Genomic DNA, 20693 nt, shown 5'->3' on the forward strand with positions numbered 1-20693 from the left:
ATGAAGAGTTGGCTAAGGCCTGCTTATGACAGGAGAGCACTGGGCTTCGTTCGGCGTGGATGTCCCGCTGATGAAAGTCACAGGAATCTCACAGAACATGCTGATCTTCTATTTTTCAGGTCCATGAAGAATGATCAGTCCTCGTTTATAAAGGACAGAGGCTGGAGAAGTACAAGGAGGTACTATTTTCTGACCAGAAACTGAAGCCACATTTGAAATATACACCTTTAGATTGATGTATAGTTGCTTTACAATGGTATATTAGCTTCAAGTGTGATAACATAGTGCTTCCATATTTGTAGATTATACTCCAGTTAAAATGACCATAAAATACTGGTTATATTCTCTGTGGTGCACATTGCATTCTTGTGTCTTATTTATTTGTACCTGGTGGTTTGCACCTTCTAATCCTCTTTCCCTCCCCGGTACCCCTTCTCCCTACTGGTAACCACTAGTTTGTTCTTGTATTTAAAAGTCTCTGTTTTGATATATCCACTCATTTGGGAAACACTTTTAAAAATATGCTGCATCAAAAGTAGTTTAAAAAAGGTGATCAGGAAAGATGATAATAAAAGAGAACAGCATCGAAACATGTATATCTAGGGTGAAACAGATCACCAGCCCAGGTTGGATGCATGAGACAAGTGCTCGGGCCTGGTGCACTGGGAAGACCCAGAGGGATGGGGTGGACAGGGAGGTGGGAGGGGGGACTGGGATGGGGAATACATGTAAATCCATGGCTGATTCATGTCAATGTATGACAAAAACCACTGCAATGTTGTAAAGTAATTAGCCTCCAACTAATAAAAATAAGTGGAAAAATAAATAATTAATTAAAAAATAAATAAATAAAATAAAATTTTTTAAAAAAGGTGATCAGGAAAGATGATAATAAAAAGGGAATATTGTTGCTTTCAAGTGTAGTGGGGAATTTTTTGATCCTCAGATGCAAGTAAACATTTCCCATGAAAGATCAGATTACAAGAATCTTTTAAATTTTGATGTTAAAAAATACTTTGTCCATATTGCATCTTAATGAGTAATACTCCTAGAAGACATGAGCTATGTTTTGGTCCCTGGGAGTTACATCCATGGGTCTGTTTTTAGCCACTGATGGTGGGGGACAGCAGGCTCGTCTCCGTGTTCTACAGCCATTTACCTGTAGTCATGGCTCGGCACTTTCTGTCGGGAAAACCCTGCTGACACCCGTGTGGGCCCCACGCTGGCGCGGCAGTGAAGCACCGTCCCGCATGAGATGCTCAGGTCAGTGATAACTGGTACGCTGTCTGTGTCGTACCAACGTGGCTGAGCTGGGGGTACGCTTCCTAGGATTCCCTTCTCTGTGTGGTTCTGGATTACAGTTGGTCACAAAAGAAAAATGCACCCGATTCGAGAGGCAGAAGTGAGGGAGCAGCGGCTTTGTTTTTATGCTCATAAACTCAGGGTATGGTCCCAGGCACAGCGATAGCTGGCAGATACTTCTCAAGGCTGAAAGGGTGAGCTCGCTGGGACGGGCCCCAGCTCCTGCCAGAGCCCTCACCAGGCAGGCCTGTGGCTCCACGGCAGCAGGCGCTGGCCTGTCTTACAGGTCACTCCCAGCATAGAGTCTAGAGGCCCCAAGAGACAGAGTGGGATCCAGTTTGTTCTTATACATTCCAGTTCATCCTCACTCCGTGTCCAGCTCTCCTTCCTGATGCTGGCACATCTGACCAACAGCGACCTCAGGGACAGCACTGGATGTGGAGGGGCCACCTGGCGCAGACGTCTTCACCACTGCCCGTGGTTGGACAATGCTGAATGTCTCTCACAAATCCTTGTTCTCTCCTTCTCAGCAGTCTGCCTCTGCAATCCAACCTGACTCTAAGATTAAGCTCAGCAGTGTTGAAAGACCTAGGGTCCTTCTTATCTGCCATCCTCCATGTGTTGGCTTTGGTCTTTAAATTGGTCACCCTCATCACGGTAAGATTAGAACTGTGCTGAGCATGTTCTCCTCACTGAGTGCCCTAAGTCCTTTTCTAAGGATTTTCTTTATATCCTTAGTACTCTACAGTTTGTGATGAACACTGGTCACGACAGTGTAGCAAATATGTGAGGTCAACAAAACTCTGCAAAATAGGAGACTGTGAAATAAGTCCAGCTGATAAAGAACACTGGACCAGGCGGCATTAATACACAATCGGGGTTGGTTTTCTCCCATAAAGTGAAAGTGAAGTCGCTCAGTCATGTCCGACTCTTTGGGACCCCATGGACTGTAGCCCGCCAGGCTCCTCCGTCCATGGGGATTCTCCAGGCAGGAGCACTGGAGTGGGTTGCCATTTCTTTCTCCAGGGGATCTTCCTGACCCAGGGATTGAACCCAGGTCTCCTGCATTGCAGACAGACGCTTAAACCTCTGAGCCTCCAGGAAGCCCAAAGTGAAAGTAGCTCAGTCCTGTCTGACTGTTTGTGACCCCGCGGACTATACAGTCCATGGAATTCTCCAGGCCAGAACACTGGAGTGGGTAGCCTTTCCCTTCTCCAGGGGATCTTCCCAACCCAGGGATCAAACCCAGGTCTCCCGCATTGCAGGCAGATTCTTTACCAGCTGAGCCAGCAGGGAAGAAAATTTGATTGTCATAAAAGTCCTAGTTAGGCTTCCTTTTTTACACATTGATAATAAAATTAAGGAGAACAGATCATCCAATCAACTGAGGTATTCATTCTGTCCTTGCATAAATATGTATATGAAAATTTAAGTTTATTAGAAATCTGATTAATAATATGACAACTGAGCCAAAGATTAAATTAAATTATCTTAATAACCGGGGTCACTCAGCTATGAAACCCTGGTGTTGGATAGTACAACCCAACCCCAGGGTTGTCAATTCTTGCGTTGATAGGGCCTTTTGCACCTTGGATTGTCTTAGAGACACTGACATTCTTACTCTTTGGGGTCCCTAAGATTCACCATACTAAATCTAGTAGATTAGGCTGATATTAACTGTTCATATAAAACTAGAGTACAATGCTTTAGCATATCAATTGCTTTGTTTTCTTTGCCCTGGTTTTTTACCTTTTCACTAAGATGATTTTTGCTTCTACCACTCACCCATCATTAGTTGATCAGATTTTGAATCATCTCTTGGTGATTTGTTTCTTCTGAGTTCTTGGCGGAAACTTCACTGTGACCTCCTGGGCTGGTTGCAGCAGGAATGTAAATAAATGAGAGAGTTCTTTAACCCAAGCTGAATTGGAATCCCTGGTATCCAGGCATTTATAATCTTGATGCAGGTGGGGGCCCCAAGAACGACTCTTAGTCTCTGAAGCGAGAATGTGACTCTTCTCTCTCCAGTGTCACCGGTTTTTGCAATGGTAGAATTGTCAGGTCGCGACAAGCCACTGCTGGAATCACAGTGAAGAAAGGGGAGGTGGGCTCATAGGACATCACGGAGGGCTGTGTTGTGTTGTGAACTTCTGTCTTCACTTCATGTATTGGGTGGATGTTCTGAAAGAGGCTAGAACCAAGAAACATGGACTCAAAATAGTTGTTGTTTATGTCAGAATAACCATTTTAATATTAATGGTGGTGGTGTTTTGGTTTTTTGGAGGGGGGGAACTTTAAGCTACTGTTTGCATCTGTAATCAGAGATCCATGAGACAGTTATAGGTAGTTATGAAGCTGGATCTTATCAATTTTAATTTCCCTGTTAGATGTTCCTGAGATTTTAACAAGTAGAAAAACAAGTTTATCCCACTCTTTGCTGTTATGTATCATGATGAATGGAAGTCATAAATAATAAAAGGTGTGCAGCAAAAAAGTATACAAGCAAGCTATAATTTATAAGTGAATTATCAGTTCTGAAGGAACCTAGAAGTGTCTGGAAAAGTGTAGAAGGTCAGTAGTCTGAGTCTGGGCAGAAACTGTAGTCTGCTTTTCTCTACTTTATCTGTATTTCCTTCCACTTCTGTGCAAGGCCCTGTTTCATCAGAAGAGTAGGTACGTTGGTGCACGGTGCCATTTGAGATCTTTGCAAGTAACAGTTGGAAATGAGAAGAGCAAGCACTTATTTACACCACTAGAGCCTGTTTAATCATAGACAGTGGAAGCTTAAGTGTATTTTTTTCCTGTTCTATTATCCTGCAATCCCTCCTATCTTTTTTCTCTGTAAAAGTCCTACAAGATAATGTGTGAATCAGTCAAAAGTTCAGCTAGCTTTTTACCATAGCATTCTTATAAATAGTTTGATAAAGGAAATGCCTTACCACGTTTTCTTCTGAAGTACCGGCACTGCTAGAGTTCGGATTAGCAGGTGGATGCCTTTCTACAGGAAAAAAACCAGAACTTAAAAAGACATCTCTTTGCCAACACCCCAATTCTCCCTTATTCCCACCTCAGTAACAACAAATAGTGGCTCAGTCGTGTCCACCTCTTTGTGACCCCATGGGCTGTAGCCCGCCAGGCTCCTCTGTCCATGGAATTCCTCAGGCAAGAACACTGGAGTGGGTTGCCATTCCCTTCTCCAGGGGATCTTCCCGACCCAGGGATCGAACCCAGGTCTCCTCGATTGCAGGCAGATTCTTTACCATCTGAGTCCCCAGGGATGCCCCGCCTCAGTGTGATTATGTTATTAGCATCACACTAGTTACTCCCCTCTTGGTATCTTTTTCCAACAAACAGCATCAAAAATGTCCTTAATGTAGAAATACTTCATCAGAAACACACAGCAGTAAATTCAGGTGCTCCAACGCAGGGAGAAAGGCAGTTAAGCAAGCCAGCAGCTCCTGGCTCTCTAAGATGGTTGGCCTGATGCCCACTGACTATAAACCATGGGGAAGAGCCACGGTGGTGATGGACAGGAAAGGGGCCATAACGTCACTTCCCACGGAAGGCTTCAGACCACAAGCTACAGAACACTCTGCTTATTTTTCTAAGTGGCCAACACCCTAATGTGGTTTTTGCTGACATCTGACTGCTCCTCCAGAACTGGAATCCGTCCTGCGCTCTGCCATGGGATGCTGACCCGGATGGGTTCTACCTGCACGGCTTCTCTTCCCTCCGCTTTCATCTGGTGTGGAGATCAGAGGGCAGGAGGGGCAAAATCAGGTGTTCCTTCTCCCAGCTCCTTCTGCGTCTGGCTGTGTGCTCTGTGTGAAGGCCGCCTTCCTCGCCACACAGCTGGCCCCTGACTCTCTCCTTCCAGTTCTCCCAGCTCCTTCTGCGTCTGGCCGTGTGCTCTGTGTGAAGGCCGCCTTCCTCACCACACAGCTGGCCCCTGACTCTCTCCTTCCAGTTCTCCCAGCTCCTCCTGCGTCTGGCCGTGTGCTCTGTGTGAAGGCCGCCTTCCTCGCCACACAGCTGGCCCCTGACTCTCTCCTTCCAGGTTCTGGGCACTGCTCCTCCTCGCCCCTTTAGATTGCGGGCTTCCGGCCAAGCTCCGAGGGGCGCAGTCTCCTCTCTGCTCCCCTTCTCCAGTGTTGAGTCTGCCGGGTGCTCTGTGTTGGAAGTGCACTGGTGCACCCTTCCCCTACAGAGACTAAAGCATCATTCCTACGCGTTCTCTGCTAGAACGTGAACCTAACCTCAAGTACCGTGATATCAGGGTTTGCACGCGGAAGACAAACTAGACTACCTGAAACCTCCCACTTCTCCCTGCCTCTGGCAGCTGCAGGACGGAAGTATCACGGGCACCGGCCTGCTTGTTCATACGGACAGTCACAGGCCTGCAACCGCTGAGACCCCACTCACTGCCCCCCTGAGAGTAACCTTCTATAATGGCGTCCACAGTGACCAAACGACCCTGACTTCAGCAGGCGCAATAGGCTAATATCAATCAGAAGAAGTGACGCTCAATCTGTCTCAGCCTCCCAGGACACTCAGAGCTTTCTTAGAGAGATGATGAAATCAGCAGAGCTTCATGGGGCCGAGATCTACCTCTGCCACTAGTTAGCTGGGTCATCTAAGGTGGTGCCTGTAAGTCTGTTTCAGATGCCTATTTAGCATTTGCGTTAACTTTTTTGATTCTAATTTCCTGACCTGTAAAATGTGGAAATAAGTAAATCTAAGTTTTTCACAGATCTAAATTTGTTGATAAAAGCAAAGTCTTTTAAGAAGTCCTGTGATTGACTGTGGAATCTTAGTATCATGTTGAATTACTATAAGTAATTAAATTACTCTAAGTAACACTTTTCTAGCAGAAAATTTAGAAAAAGTTTTTTTTTTTTTTTTAAAACTTCGCACGGATTAAAATAAAATGGCCCATCAAGGACAATGCTGTTTTGAGCAGTAGCAACTATTAATAAGGGCTTCTCTGATGGCTCAGCTGGTAAAGAATCTGCCTGCAGTGTGGGAGATCTGGGTTCAGTCTCTGGGTTGGGAAGACCTCCTGGAGACAGGAGCGGCTGCCCACTGCAGTATTCTGGCCTGGAGAGTTCCATGGACTTGCTAGTCATCTTGGATACACTGCCACCTGACCCCCCAAGCATGGGACCAAAGCCTCCATGAGATGGTACCTCTGTGGGAACCGATGCATCTTCTTGATCTAACAGCTTGAGTGCCCACTGACAGTAACAAAACTGCCAATACCACGGCCACCAAAACTGGGACAATCATCCCAGCAGTTCCTCTTTGGCTTGCTTTGAAATAAGACAAACAGAACGTCTATGAGCTGGAAGAAAAGTTACCAGACAACAAAAGAAAATGCATAGCTGGGTGAGTATGTTTATTCAAAGTAGCTATTTCTGCATTTTGCATGGGAAGCAGATATCATATTAGTGAATAGACTTTTCCTAATGAAAAGACCCATTAAAGATACAAACAACAGCCCTGTCTGGATCAGTGTTTTTCATGAGCATAAATAATACTTCCCAGTTCCCAGGTGGTGCAAGTAGTAAAGAATTCTTCTGCCAAGGCAGGAGACATAAAAGATGCATGTTCAATCCTTGGGTCAAGAAGATCCCTTGGAGGAGGGCATGGCAACCCACTCCAGTATTCTTGCCTGGAGAATCCCACGGACAGAGGAGCCTGGCGGGCTACAGTCCATGGGGTCGCAAAGAGCTGGACATGACTGAATAACTCAGCACATCACCACATCTAATATATCTGTTGGGGGAACCTGTCAAAGCTGATATTAAACAATATGGGGCATAGTGGGGATGGGAGTCAAGAGAGGAAAAAGTCTGGAAACTTGAGTGGCAATGAGTTTTTTATGCACTTTAAGCCTTTGTTTTATATTGTAATAAGAGAATTAACATACTTTTGTGTGTGTGCGCTCAATCGTCAGATCAGTTAGTGTCTGACTCTTTTGTGAGCCCATGGACTATAGCCTGCTAGGCTCCTCTGTCCAAGGGGTTCTCCAAGCGAGAATACTAGAAGGGCTGCCATGCCCTTTCACAAAGGAATAATTATGACTACAAACTAACCGCAGCCCAGGGTCTTCCTTGGGGGATGAAGGTAGGGCACAGTATACCCTTGGCTTGGAAAAGGCAGGAGCCTAGAGGAAGAGATAAGAGGTGCAGAGATGAAGAGAGGAGCTGAGTAGGAGCCGTGATCTTGAGTAAAAAGCGACAGACAGCCAAGATCACGAATGGTGCTTGGCGTTCCTCAGAAATTACTGGAGGAGCCTGAACTCTTTTCAGCCTCTTGACTGGAACTAGAATTGTTATAATTTGCATTAAAGGGCGTAACATTCAAAACTAGAGCGCCAAGAACATTTATAAAACGCATGTTCCACTGGCTCATTTTGATAAATAGAGAGGTGCCATGGCCTCCCATGATGTCCGCTGCTGAAGCACAGGGTGATCAGCCCCCCAGACAGTCAGCTTCTGAGTACGCGTTCCTTGACTCTACGGATACTGAACTAGAAATAGTTTAAACAATGGGTTGTGGCAATTAGCTACCACTGGAGGTAAGAAAGGAGCCCAATCAGGCACAATCTTGATGTTGCAAATGTCCTCTGATGACTGTTTCCACCAGGATTACAGACCATGCTTCAATAGCCTGCAGCAAAAGCTTCAGTTCTAACCTCTCACCACGCCTGCACAGCCTTCTCTCCCCAAACCCAGACCCTAAGGCACATATCAGCACAATGGGAAGCAGGAATTGAAGATGCTCAGCCCACAGAGTAACAAAACATAGAGGTTCCACCTTCATTTCTGAAGCTCTGAAACCGTAAAAGGGAAATCTTCTGGGAGTACTTTCCTTTTATTTCTCAGTGCAAGGCTTTCGTGTGGTTGAAGGAAGGAAATTGTCTACCATTTTAACTGGAAGTATCCCTGTAAACAGTATTTTCAGAAATTTTTTTATTCAAAGGTATTCTTGAAATGCCAACCTAATTTCCTATTTGATGTTCACAATGTCTGCTGCTGTACCTGAAACCCATTGTCCAACCCTACTTGTAACTTACCTACATGCAGTGTTTGCATGGTGAGTAAGGTACTTTCGTTTGATGTAATATTGCACAAATACTCCCCACTGTCTGAAAGACGAAGATCCTTCAGAGTTAAAGAGAAGTCACGTGAGTTTATCAGCTCTTTCCATGAAATCTGAGGTTGACTGATAAGTGTTCCTTGTGAGGAGTTCTTAAAGCAAGCCAGGAGCAAGGAACTCCGATTTTCCACTCTGGACCAAGTGACTGTGAAGTCTTGATTTGGTGGGGAAAAATTGTTTTCAGGTTTACATGAGAGTAAAACGTTTTCACTTTCCATTTCATGAAGAACATCTAACAACAGGATAGAAAAGTAAAGATAAATGAAAAATTTTTCAAATGAATTTTCTAAGTTATACTTAGAAATATCTTTGAAAACACTTTTGGGAAAGCAGTGAGATATCTGTGCTGTGGAGTTTCTTAAAAGCTTTACACCACTATTTTAAAGTCACCCACCAAGGTTACGTTTAGGCTTCAAGGAGGCCCAAGCATGGGCCAGCCAGGGAGATGACACACCTGGTCTTCAACTCCTACAGCCTGAGCGTGATCACTCGAGGGCCGCTACCAGTCACGGGCACGTTTAACTCCGCAATCTTCTGCTGAGCTCTCGAATGCTGGCGTTACCCAGGCTGCCTCCTCGTCACCAAGTACTACCGGTAGTCTCTGCTGCTTCCACGGTCTCAACCACGTCGTCATCTCTCTTTCTGGACAAAGTCTTTTTTCTAGCACATGAGTGTATTTCTAACCCTGTGCAGGAATTCCCCACTGGACTGATCTTTTAGAGCAGGGAGTCTGAAGGGTATTCCCGGCTTCCCCTCCAGAGTTCGCACCACGTTGTCCTTCCTGTCCTGCCAGCTGACTGCTATGGACCGCCGTGAATTATCCTGCCTGGTTTTCGACTCACCTACTCTGCATTCCACCTGCGAGAGTGGTGCCAAAGCAAGCGATCTAAAACACAACAATCCACCTGTGAATGAGGGATACCAGAGAAGCCATCAAAAATAGAACTTCCAGTCTCTCCGATGCTTCATAGCCTTCTTTGGCTCTGTACTACCTCCAGGCCAGCCCAAGCTCCTTAGCAAGATGAAGGCATTTGATCTTGGTTTTTGCCTTCCTCTCTAGGCTTAAAGCTTCATACTTCAGTTTCACTCCCAACCACTTATACTTCCACAAATTCAGGCAATACTTACCCCTGTCTCTGCTTTTGCATATAGTATGTTTTTTACCTGGAATGCCTATGTTCTCCTGAAATTTCCTACTACTCCTTTAAAATTCGGTCTGTATGCAACTCCTTAAGCATATATTCTGAAACAACCTGATCCATACCCAACTGTCACAAACAGATTTAATCACTCTCTTTGTATGCTACTTTCCTGGTTTAGTTTTAATTTTACACGTTTGTACTAGATGCTGTGGATCCATAAGTGAGTAAGAGTCCACAGCATCTAGTATACATCTAGTTCTGAGGTTCACAGGTTGAGTGACAAACTTTGGCACATAACAGATCCTCAACAAGACAAAATAGCACTAAGCCTAAGGAACCATTGGAACTTCAGGATACTCAATTCTGAATAAACAAGAGGAATTATGATTCTCCATATAAAATAGTTGCAATTTAATATTTTCAACCCTTTCCCACGTTTCCATTGCTACTTGGCTGATGAACAGTGAACATTAGATGCCCATACTATTGACATCATATAAGGATAATGAATAATTTTCCCAAATAAGATATACATATGACCAGTAGGCACATGAAAAGTTCAACATCACTAATCATCAGGGAAATGAAAATCAATGCAACTACAACGAGCTATCACCCCACACCTGTCAGAATCACTATTATCAAAAAACAAACAAACAACAAGTTTGGGTTAGATGTGGAGAAAAGGGAACCCTTGTGCATCTTTTGGCCCCAGGTAAATAGCAGGGAGGGAACACAGCTCCATCCATGAACAAAAAATTGAATTAAAGATTTACTGAGCATGGCCCCACCCATCAGAACAAAACCCAGTTTCCCCCTCAGTCAGTCTCTCCCATCAGGAAGCTTCCATAAGCCTCTTATCCTTCTCCATCAGAAGCAGAGAGACTGAAAAACGCAAGCACAGAAAACTAACCAATCTAATTACATGGACCACAGCCTTGTCTAACTCAGTGGAATATGAGCCATGTCATGTAGGGCCACCCAAGATGGACGGGTCATGGTGGAGAGTTCGGACAGAATGTGGCCCACTGGAGAAGGGAATGGCAAATCACTTCAGTATTCTCGCCTTGAGAACCCCATTAACAGTATGAAAAGGCAAAAAGATTAGACACTGAAAGAGGAACTCCCCAGGTCGCTAGGTGCCCAATATGCTACTGATCAGTGGAGAAATAACTCCACAAAGAATGAAGGGATGAAGCCAAAGCAAAACCACCACCACTGGTGATGGAAGCAAGGTCCGATGCTGTAAAGAGCAACATTGCATAGGAACCTGGAGTGTTAGGTCCGTGAATCAAGGCAAATTGGAAGTGGTCAAACAGGAGATGGCAAGAGTGAACGTCGACATTTTAGGAATCAGCAAACTAAGATGGACTGGAATGGGTGATTTTAACTCAGATGGCCATTATATCTACTACTGTGGGCAGGAATCCCTTAGAAGAAATGGAGTAGCCATCATGGTCAACAAGAGTCCGAAATGCAGTACTTGGATGCAATCTCAAAAATGACAGAATGATCTCTGTTGGTTTCCAAGGCAAACCATTTAATATCACGGTAATCCAAGTCTATGTCTCGAACAGTAATCCTGAAGAAGTTGAAGTTGAATGGTTTTATGAAGACCTACAAGACCTTTTAGAACTAACACCCAAAAAAGATGTCCTTTTCATTATAGGGGACTGGAATGCAAAGAGATTTATAGAAAAATTTTGCTTTGCTTCTAGTGAACTATAAAATAATTTTCCTCAGTAATAGATAAATGATGTCAAATTAATTTTTCTTCTCTTTAAACTCTTCTTAAACAGTATGCTATAGATAGATTGGTCAGAGTTTGGGTTTGTTCAAATAAATGAGAGGAAGGAGTAGAAGTGTTGATAAAGATTAATGGGCTAATGCTACTTAAGGAGACTAAACAGAAGCAATACTAATTTTTGTTGGTTGAAAAACTGGCAAGAATCAGAGGTTGTGACCTGCTAGGAGACAAGCATCCTTTCCTTCTCCTCTGATCTTTTAAAGGGCAATGCAGGTAGAAAATTCTGTGTAGAAGAACCATAGAGAAATACAGTAATACACACAAATTATTTGCTACTTTCCATTTCACAAATGTTTTCCTTTAACTCGGAAACACCTTGCAAGGTAAGGATTACTTCCATTTTTGCCAACAAGGAACCAACACTCACAAGTGAAAAATGATTGCTTGAGGTAACAGAGCCATTAATATTAGACCTGGGGCTCCAGACTGGTCTTCTGACTGCTGCAAATGCATTTCCTTCTCTTTTGTATTCCTTTCTTTATTTGTAAATCAATCCCCATTCCCGCCCCACCTCCAAAGCACGTTCACACAGAAAGCCTACCTCTCACTGTCCATCTCCCTGTCCATGTTTGCTTCAGCAGTGGATTTTCAATTGCACACTGATAAGATGAATTTGATCCTGTAATATTTACTCTGCTGTTTACATGAAAAGGACCGGAAGGATCATCTTCTTTCCTTTCTCTTTTGTCAGAGACAGTTGTATTATTATCTACTTTCCATTCGATATTTGGATAAGGAAAAACACTGAACACAGTGCATATTAAGAAGCTGTTGGTGGTTTTCTTTTCATACTCCATCACAGGAGTGACAAAATCTATGAGGGAGAAAGAAGGGCATGTGAGGACCTCTCATTAGCTTCTTTTTAGGCCACCTGTGCAGGACACTTATTATTTTAATACCTATGAACTGAAAAGCCAAGCTTTGGGAGTAAAACTTGGCAGTTTCTGAAAGGGAAAACAACAAAAACTGTGTAGGATCTTAGGATACAGTCTGGTGACTGACAAGAAAAAAAAAAGAGTATGAGTGGATACACAGCAACTAGCAAGCTCAACTCTCTAGAAAGAATTCTAGGAGAAAAAGGCCTCAGTGAGCATCCAAATGTGAGTCAGAGGTTGGTAAAGTGGAGCTCATGCAGCAGTCTGTACTCCTCGGGTACTGACTCTGAGGCTTTCTGGTTCTTCATTTGCCTGTAATTCTGAGATTTCTGGGTCCAGGTTTGCAGCAGCTCATAGAACGGAGAGAGAGAAGAAAGCCGATTAGAAAGCACCCCTCCCCCCAGCAAAGGAACGATTAGATAAGCAAAGCAAAGCAAGATAGGGGGAGGCAGAGAATATCAAAGTTAATTTAGAAAATAGGAAATGTAATTGAAATCAATAACTCAATATTTTTAAGCTGTCATTGGCAGAATTTCTTAAAACTGGTAATATTAGGTGCTGATATAAGACTTAAGGGGAAATGGATACTCTTATGCTCCTGCTATACGTGACATTAAAATTTTACTTCTGACCCTTTTGTTTCAGACCATTTCCTGGTATTAAATATAAGGATGTTCATCACAACATTTTTTTGTAATGTAAAACACTATGAATACCTGAATGCCTATTAATGGAATAATGGGTGTATCAATTCTATACTCTAAAATACTATGCATTAAAAATAATGAGGTAGTTTGTATACATTGTCTTAGAAGGAAGTCCACAGCTTATTAAATTAACAAGAAGGCATTCCAGGCAACATGTAATGATACCATTGTCATGTTTTGTTAAAGCTTACCTGTACACTTACCTACCACTTGTAGTACTACTTTCTTTGTGATTGTTCCAAGGGATGTTCCCACATGGCATATGTAAATTCCTTCATCATAAATGGTTAATCTTCTGAAACACAGGGAGGCATTCCCATTGTAAATCTCACCAGGGAAGAGGGATAGCCTGTTTACATATCTGGGATCTTGCATTTCCAACTGGTCGCAGTCTTTGCAGTATGAGTAAATGTTGGTATCTTGATTCTTCCAGTGAATTACAACATCAGGCCCACTCTCAAATGAGCAAGGGAGAATTACGTCTTCACGTAGTCTTCCAGTGACGATTTGCTCATTCATACTAACACGGCTGAAGGAAGCTAAAAAGGATGCATATAAAAACAAGAGCAGTTATGAAGTGAATTAGTGATGGGTGCTTATCAAGGGTTATGTCAGGGCTACCTAGAACTCTCCTAGGTCAGCAGCCTGATCATTAACAACTATCATCTATCTATCTATCAAGAACCTTTGCTAGTCCTAAGTATCAGAAACAAGCCAGGAAGCTCTGTATTTGGGTGTCTGCAATTTTAATCCAGTATCTGTTGGATTCAGTGTAACTATTAGAATTGACAACAGCGTAAAGCATAGAAACCTTGCTTGATGCTTGATCAATAGTCTCATTTCTCCTCTGGTCTTGGCCTACACAGTTACTGGAAATTATATTATATAAATTAAAGATTCCTGTTGATTTTTATCCCTAAACATATACCCTTAATACTTACTATACAATAACAGATTATTAAATAGTTTATTAAGCTTCTAGAGCCAGCAGACTCTTACAGAATAGAAAACCCTTAACTTGGCTGGGTCAAGAAATGTCTGGAACATGTAGAAGACAGAGCTGCATTCCGGGGTCTGTTGGGAACACGCAGACATGAGTTTCAGGAAACGGCGCACATGGGACTCTAAAAGGGGACAGGAACTGACTCGCTTATTTTGGCTTTAGGACAACTCACAGGGTGTCCTATGAGTCGGTTCAAATATAGTTAAGAAATATTATTCTAGATATAAATGTAGAAGACCAACCCTCCCAATACATATAAGTTTACATATGTGTTTGAAGTAAAGTGAAAGTGTTAAGTCACTCAGTCATGTCTGACTCTGCAACCCCATGGACTGTGTAGCCTGCCAGGATCCTCTGTCCATGGATTTCTCCAGGCAAGAATACTGGATGGGTAACCATTCCCTTCTCCAGGGGATCTTCCCAACCCAGGGATCGAACCTGGGTCTCCTGCACTGCAGGCAGATTCTTTACCAGGGAAGCCCATATGTAGTCAACCTCAGAAGGTGATCTTTAAAAAGGAAATGGACTCATCACAATCAGATTTTTGCAAAGAAAATATACTTATTATCTCATAATCACTGCAGCTAGTATCCAGTTTTTCTGAACAAAAAGAAAAGTAGATCAGGTGCCCTATCTATGAATTTTGTGATATTTGCACTGGAAAGGACATTGTTTTACTTATAATGAAGTAAACTCCACTGAACTTGGCCAAAGCTGCCTGAGATGGGAGAACTGGGTGTTTATGTGGCCAGGCCACAAAGTCTTTTTCCTTGGCCGCCTCCTCTGAGGCTCTTTCCATTCTGCCATGTCCCACTTGGCCTCAGAGAAACAGTCTATCCAAAGGCTAGAGGAATGTGGCATTAAGCTGAGAGATGTGGAAAGGTGGGAAAGAAAAGGAGTCGTTTTGTTGACTTCCCTAATTGTTCTACTGAACATCTCTAATATTTTATTGGGTAATTAAAAATGCCTGTCACAGGACCTAGCAAAGCTGATAGCACCTTTTGTCGCATCAAGTACCAAGCTAACACTTGAAAAAAAAAAATCAACCAACCAATCAAATTTTCCTTTATAGTGATTTTATATCTGGTAGCAGATAACAGATTAGAAAGAGCCTTAATCAGAGTAGACAGAAGAAAACACGATTTTTAGCCTTCATGCAGACTTCCGTCTGCCTCCTATTTATTATTAACTGATCTTTTAGAAAAGCTGACAATGTCATGGCTACAGAAGAGACAGCCCCCTTGAACTGTGGCTCAGGTTCCTGTCTAATGATACAAATAACGGACGCCTGGGTACAGTGTGAAGGCACTTACCTTGAGACCCACACAGAGCTGGTACAAGAGTGAGGAAGGAACACAGCACTGCCTCTGCCTTCATCTCTTCTGGAGATCATATCACTGACGCTATCAAAGAGAAGCAAAACATGCAAGTTACAGACTTTAAGTGCAGACAGGAATGGGAAAAGAAAGAATTAATGTCTCTGCCTATAGGAGAATCATTAAATTAACTCTGGTGCATTCACACAAATAATTCTCCTACAACCATTAAACCTTTAAAATTAAATACTGTAAAAGACAGTTCAGTGGTATGGAAAGAAGCTCTTAATGTTTTAGGAGGAAAATCAGATTACAAGGCAACTTTTAAGTAGCATCAGTTCAGTTCAGTCGCTCAGTCGTGTCTGACTCTTTGCGACCCCATGAATCGCAGCACGCCAGGCCTCCCTGTCCATCACAAACTCCAGGAATTTGCTCAAACTCATGCCCATCAAGTCAGTGATGCCATCCAGCCATCTCATCCTCTGTCGTCCCCTTCTCCTCCTGCCCCCAATCCCTCCCAGCATCAGAGCCTTTTCCTAAGTAGCATAGACCCCTTTTAAAAGCACACACATTTCTGCATGTAGAAGGTCAACAGGACATATCACTGAATGTATAGCAGGATGTTAACTCTGAAGAAGAGGTTTCACATCTAAGGCAGTACCTGCTATATAACAGATTCTGAAAAATGGCTGTTGAATGAATAAAGATTTAGTATACATTAAATGGTGGTTCTCTGGATATTTGAAGAATAAAAACTGTATGATCATCTCAATAAATGCAGAAACAGCTTTTGACAAAATTCAGAATCCATTTATGATAAAAACTCTCCAGAAAGTGGGCATAAAGGGAATAACCACAACATAATAAAGTACATAGATGGCAAACTCACAGTTAAAATCATACTCAGTGGTGAAAAGCTGGAAGCCTTTCCTTTAAGATCATGATGCCCACTCTGGCCACTTTTATTCAAGATACTATTGGAAATTCTAGCCACATCAATCAGACAAGACAAAGAAATAGAGTTGACATCAGAAAGGAAGAAGTAAAACTGTCACTATTTGCTGATTACCTGATATATACATAGAAATCATAAAGAGGCAACCAGAAAACTACTAGAGGTTGATATAAAATTAATATTCAGAAGTCTGTTGCATTTCTATACAAAAATAGTGAGCTATCAGAAAGAAATTAAGGGAGGGAACTAAGACGGCGGAGGAATAGGACGGGGAGACCACTTTCTCCCCCACAAATTCATGGAAAGAACAACTGAACGCTGAGCAAACTGCACAAAACAACTTCTGATCGCTAGCAGAGGACACCAGGTGCCCAAAAAGCAGCCCATCGTCTTTGAAAAGGGGGTAGGACGAAATATAAAAGATAAAAAGAGAGACAAAGGAGCTAGGGACGGAGTCCCGTCCCGGGAAGGGAGTGGTGATAAAGGAAGTTTCCAAACACCAGGAAACCCTGTCACTGGCGGGCCTGGGGGAAGTTTTCAAATCTCAGAGGGCAATGTAACTGGGAGGAAAAATAAATAAAACCCGCAGATTACATGCCTAAAAGCAACTCCCAGCAGAAAAGTACCCCAGACGCCAGCATCCGCCACCAGCAAGTGAGGGCGGAACGGAGTGGAGCGGGCGGCATTGCTCAGGGCAAGGACCGGGCCTGAGTGCCCTGAGGGCAATCGGAGGGAGCTTTAGTGAGACAGCAACTTAAACTGTAGGATAGCAAGATAAAGGGAGAAAATTAACTGGCCCAAACACACTGCCGGCCAGTTTTCATAACAAAGGGTCTGAGCGATCCCAGAGAAGAGCTAGCCGGCGGCGGACCAGCCCATCCCCGCCGGAGGCAGGAGGCAGGGAGGAGGGGAAAGGGGCAAACTCGGCCTCAGAGACGGCACCCCTACCAAACGGCAAACAGGCCTCCAGTTTCTAACCAAAGACCTCCTGAGATTCTGGATGGTCGACCTCCGCCGGGAGGGTCGCAGCTAGAGGGCAGCTTCCAAGAACAGACACAGGGCGCACCGGCCTGGTGCACAGAAACCAAGGCTGGGACCGCGGAGGGGAGAAGGCGCACTGCACCCGGGGAGAGTGCGCGCGTCAAGCTCCTGGCAGCCTGAGCTGCTCAGGCAGGGACGGCACAAAACGCAGGCCCAATCGAGTCTGTGCTTTTGTGGAGGACCCAAAAACCTGAATCTGAGCAGCTTAGGCCTGGGAAGTCCATGCAACGCAGGGCCCGCTCCCTGTAGAGCAGCCTGGAGCCTGAGCACTGTGGATGGGGAAAGCACACGCCGCGAGTGTGGGCAAACCCAGTGTGGCCGGAACACTGCGGGTCCTCCCCACACAGGCCAGTGGTATTTGTCTGCAGCGCCCCCCTCCCCACAGCACGACTGAACAAGCGAACCTAAACAAGAGACCACCTCCGCCGCCTGTGTCAGGGTGGAAATGAGACACTGAAGAGACCTGCAAACAGAAGCCAAATAAACAAAGGGAATCTCTTCAGAAGGGACCGGTGCAACAGATTAAAATCCCTGTAGGTAACACCGACTACACCAGAAGGGGCCTGCAGATATCGACAAGTGTAAGCTGGAACTAGGAGCTATCTGAAACTGAACCAAACCCACACTGCCCGCAACAGCGCCAGAGAAATTCCTAGATATAATTTTACTACTCTTATTTTTTTTTAATTAAAAAAATTTTTTTTCTCTTTTTTTACTTTTTCTTTTTTAAGTCCTCTATTACACCTCTATTACTCCTTAATTTTCATTTTTATAACCCACTATAACCTGGCAAAAAAAAAGACCCTATTTTTAAAGCAAACTCCATATATATTTCTTAAATATTTTTGTGTTTTTGTTTTATTTAATATTGTATTTTTAAGAATCTAACTACTCTAGATTTTTAATCTTTGTTTTTCAGTATTTGATATCAATTTCAGACATTTAAGAATCCAACCTTCAGTACCCATTTTTACTCAGGAGTGTGATTACTGGTTTGATCACTCTCTCCCCCTTTTGCCTCTCCTTTTTCTCCCTCAGATCACCTCTATTTCCTCCCTCCCCCTTCTCTTCTCAACCCAATTCTGTGAATCTGTGGGTGTCTGGGCTGCAGAGAACACTTAGGGAACAGAGTACGGCATAGATCTGTGTCTCTCCTCTTGAATCCCCCTTCTTCTCCTCCTGCTCATCTCTATCTCCCTCCTCCCTCTCCTCTTCATGTAACTCTGTGACCCTCTCTGGGTGTCCCTCACTGTGGAGAATCTTTTCACCATTAACCTAGAGGTTTTATTATCAGTGCTGTATGGATGGAGAAGTCTTGAGGCTACTGAAAGAATAAGACTGAAATCCAGAGGCAGGAGGCTTAAGCCCAAAACCTGAGAACACCAGAAAACTCCTGACTACACGGAACATTAATTAATGAGATCACCCAAAAGCCTCCATACCTACACTGAAACCAACCCCCACCCAAGAGCCAATAAGTTCCAGAGCAAGACATACCATGCAAATTCTCCAGCAACGCAGGAACATAGCCCTGAGCGTCAATATACAGGCTTCCCAAATTCACACCAAACCCACAGACCCATCTCAAACCTCACTACTGGACACTCCATTGCACTCCAGAGAGAAGAAATCCAGTTCCACTCACCAGAACACCAATACAAGCTTCTCTAACCAGCAAGCTTCAACAAGCCAAACACCCAGCCCCACCCACTGGGAGAAACCTCCGCAATAAAAAGGAACCACAGACCACCAGAATACAAAAAGGCCACCCCAAACCCAGCAATCTAAATAAGATGAAAAGGCAGAGAAATACCCAGCAGGTAAAGGAACATGAAAAATGCCCACCAAGCCAAACAAAAGAGGAGGAGATAGGGAATCTACCTGAAAAAGAATTTAGAATAATGATAATAAAAATGAGCCAAAATCTTGAAAACAAAATGGAGTTACATATAAATAGCCTGGAAACAAGGATTGACAAGATGCAAGAAAAGTTTAACAAGGACCTAGAAGAAATAAAGGAGTCAATTAAAAATGAATAATGCAATAAATGAGATCAAAAACACTCTGGAGGGAACCATGAGTAGAATAACAGAGACAGAAGATAGGATAAGTGAGTTAGAAGATAAAATGGTGGAAATAAATGAAGCAGAGAGGAACAAAGAAAAAAGAATCAAAAGAAATGAGGACAACCTCAGGGACCTCTGGGACAATGTGAAATGCCCCAACATTCAAATCATAGGAGTCCCAGAAGAAGAAGACAAAAAGAAAGGCCATGAGAAGATACTTGAGGAAATAATAGCTGAAAACTTCCCCCAAATGGGGAAGGAAATAGCCACCCAAGTCCAAGAAACCCAGAGAGTCCCAAACAGGATAAACACAAGGCAAAACACCCCAAGACACATATTAGTCAAATTAACAAAGATCAAACACAAAGAACAAATATTAAAAGCAGCAAGGGAGAAACAACAAATAACACACAAGGGGATTCCCATAAGGATAACAGCTGATCTTTCAAAAGAAACTCTTCAGGCCAGAAGGGAATGGCAGGACATACTTAAAGTAATGAAAGAGAATAACCTACAACCTAGATTACTCTACCCAGCAAGGATCTCATTCAGATATGAAGGAGAACTCAAAAGCTTTACAGACAAGCAAAAGCTGAGAGAATTCAGCACCACCAAACCAGCTCTTCAACAAATGCTAAAGGATCTTCTCTAGACAGGAAACACAAAAAGGTTGTATAAACGTGAACCCAAAACAACAAAGCAAATGGCAATGGGACCATACCTATCAATAATTACCTTAAATGTAAATGGGTTGATGCCCCAGCCAAAAGATAGAGACTGGCTGAATGGATGCAAAAGCAAGACCCCTATATATGCTGTCTACAAGAGACCCGCCTCAAAGCAAGGGACACATACAGACTAAAAGTGAAGGGCTGGAATAAAATATTCCACGCAAACGGAGACCAAAAGAAAGCAGGAGTCGCAATACTCATATCAGATAAAATAGACTTTGAAATAAAGGCTGTGAAATGAGAAAATGAAGGCCACTACATAATGATCAAAGGATAAATCCAAGAAGAAGATATAACAATTATAAATATATATGCACCCAACATAGGAGCACCGCAATATGTAAGGCAAATGCTAACAAGAATGAAGGGGGAAATTAACAATAACACAATAATAGTGGGAGACTTTAATACCCCACTCACAACTATGGATAGATCAACTAAACAGAAAATTAACAAGGAAACACAAACTTTAAATGACACAATGGACCAGCTAGACCTAATTGATATCTATAGGACATTTCACCCCAAAACAATCAACTTCACCTTTTCTGAAGTGCACACAGAACCTTCTCCAGAATAGATCACAT

The 20693-nt window shown here is 43.3% G+C and overlaps 2 protein-coding genes across 5 annotated transcripts in view; one reads left to right on the forward strand and one right to left on the reverse strand.

Moving 5' to 3' along the window:
* MYH15 (myosin heavy chain 15) overlaps positions 1 to 347 on the forward strand; it is a 121868-nt gene extending 121521 nt beyond the window's left edge. For both annotated transcript variants that reach the window (XM_070454937.1, XM_070454938.1), the window contains exon 34: positions 120 to 347. In XM_070454937.1, coding sequence (XP_070311038.1) covers positions 120 to 127 — 8 coding nt within the window. In that variant the 3' untranslated portion in view covers positions 128 to 347. The remainder of the gene's footprint in view (positions 1 to 119) is intronic.
* A 2877-nt stretch (positions 348 to 3224) lies between these two features.
* Positions 3225 to 20693, reverse strand: part of HHLA2 (HHLA2 member of B7 family) — a 45542-nt gene continuing 28073 nt past the window's right edge. The window contains exons 1-8 of one of the 3 annotated variants that reach the window (XM_070454940.1): positions 15975 to 16038; positions 15311 to 15400; positions 13198 to 13533; positions 11954 to 12226; positions 8381 to 8695; positions 6489 to 6611; positions 4242 to 4300; positions 3225 to 3493 (exon numbers count right to left, since the gene is read on the reverse strand). In XM_070454940.1, coding sequence (XP_070311041.1) covers positions 3464 to 3493; positions 4242 to 4300; positions 6489 to 6611; positions 8381 to 8695; positions 11954 to 12226; positions 13198 to 13533; positions 15311 to 15374 — 1200 coding nt within the window. In that variant the 5' untranslated portion in view covers positions 15375 to 15400; positions 15975 to 16038 and the 3' untranslated portion in view covers positions 3225 to 3463. Of the gene's footprint in view, positions 3494 to 4241; positions 4301 to 6488; positions 6644 to 8380; positions 8696 to 11953; positions 12227 to 13197; positions 13534 to 15310; positions 15401 to 15974; positions 16039 to 20693 lie in introns of those variants that run through there. The other 2 variants (XM_070454941.1, XM_070454942.1) reach the window with 2 other exon arrangements.

This window comes from Odocoileus virginianus, chromosome 25 (assembly GCF_023699985.2).
Source record: "Odocoileus virginianus isolate 20LAN1187 ecotype Illinois chromosome 25, Ovbor_1.2, whole genome shotgun sequence".
Classification (NCBI taxonomy): domain Eukaryota; kingdom Metazoa; phylum Chordata; class Mammalia; order Artiodactyla; family Cervidae; genus Odocoileus; species Odocoileus virginianus.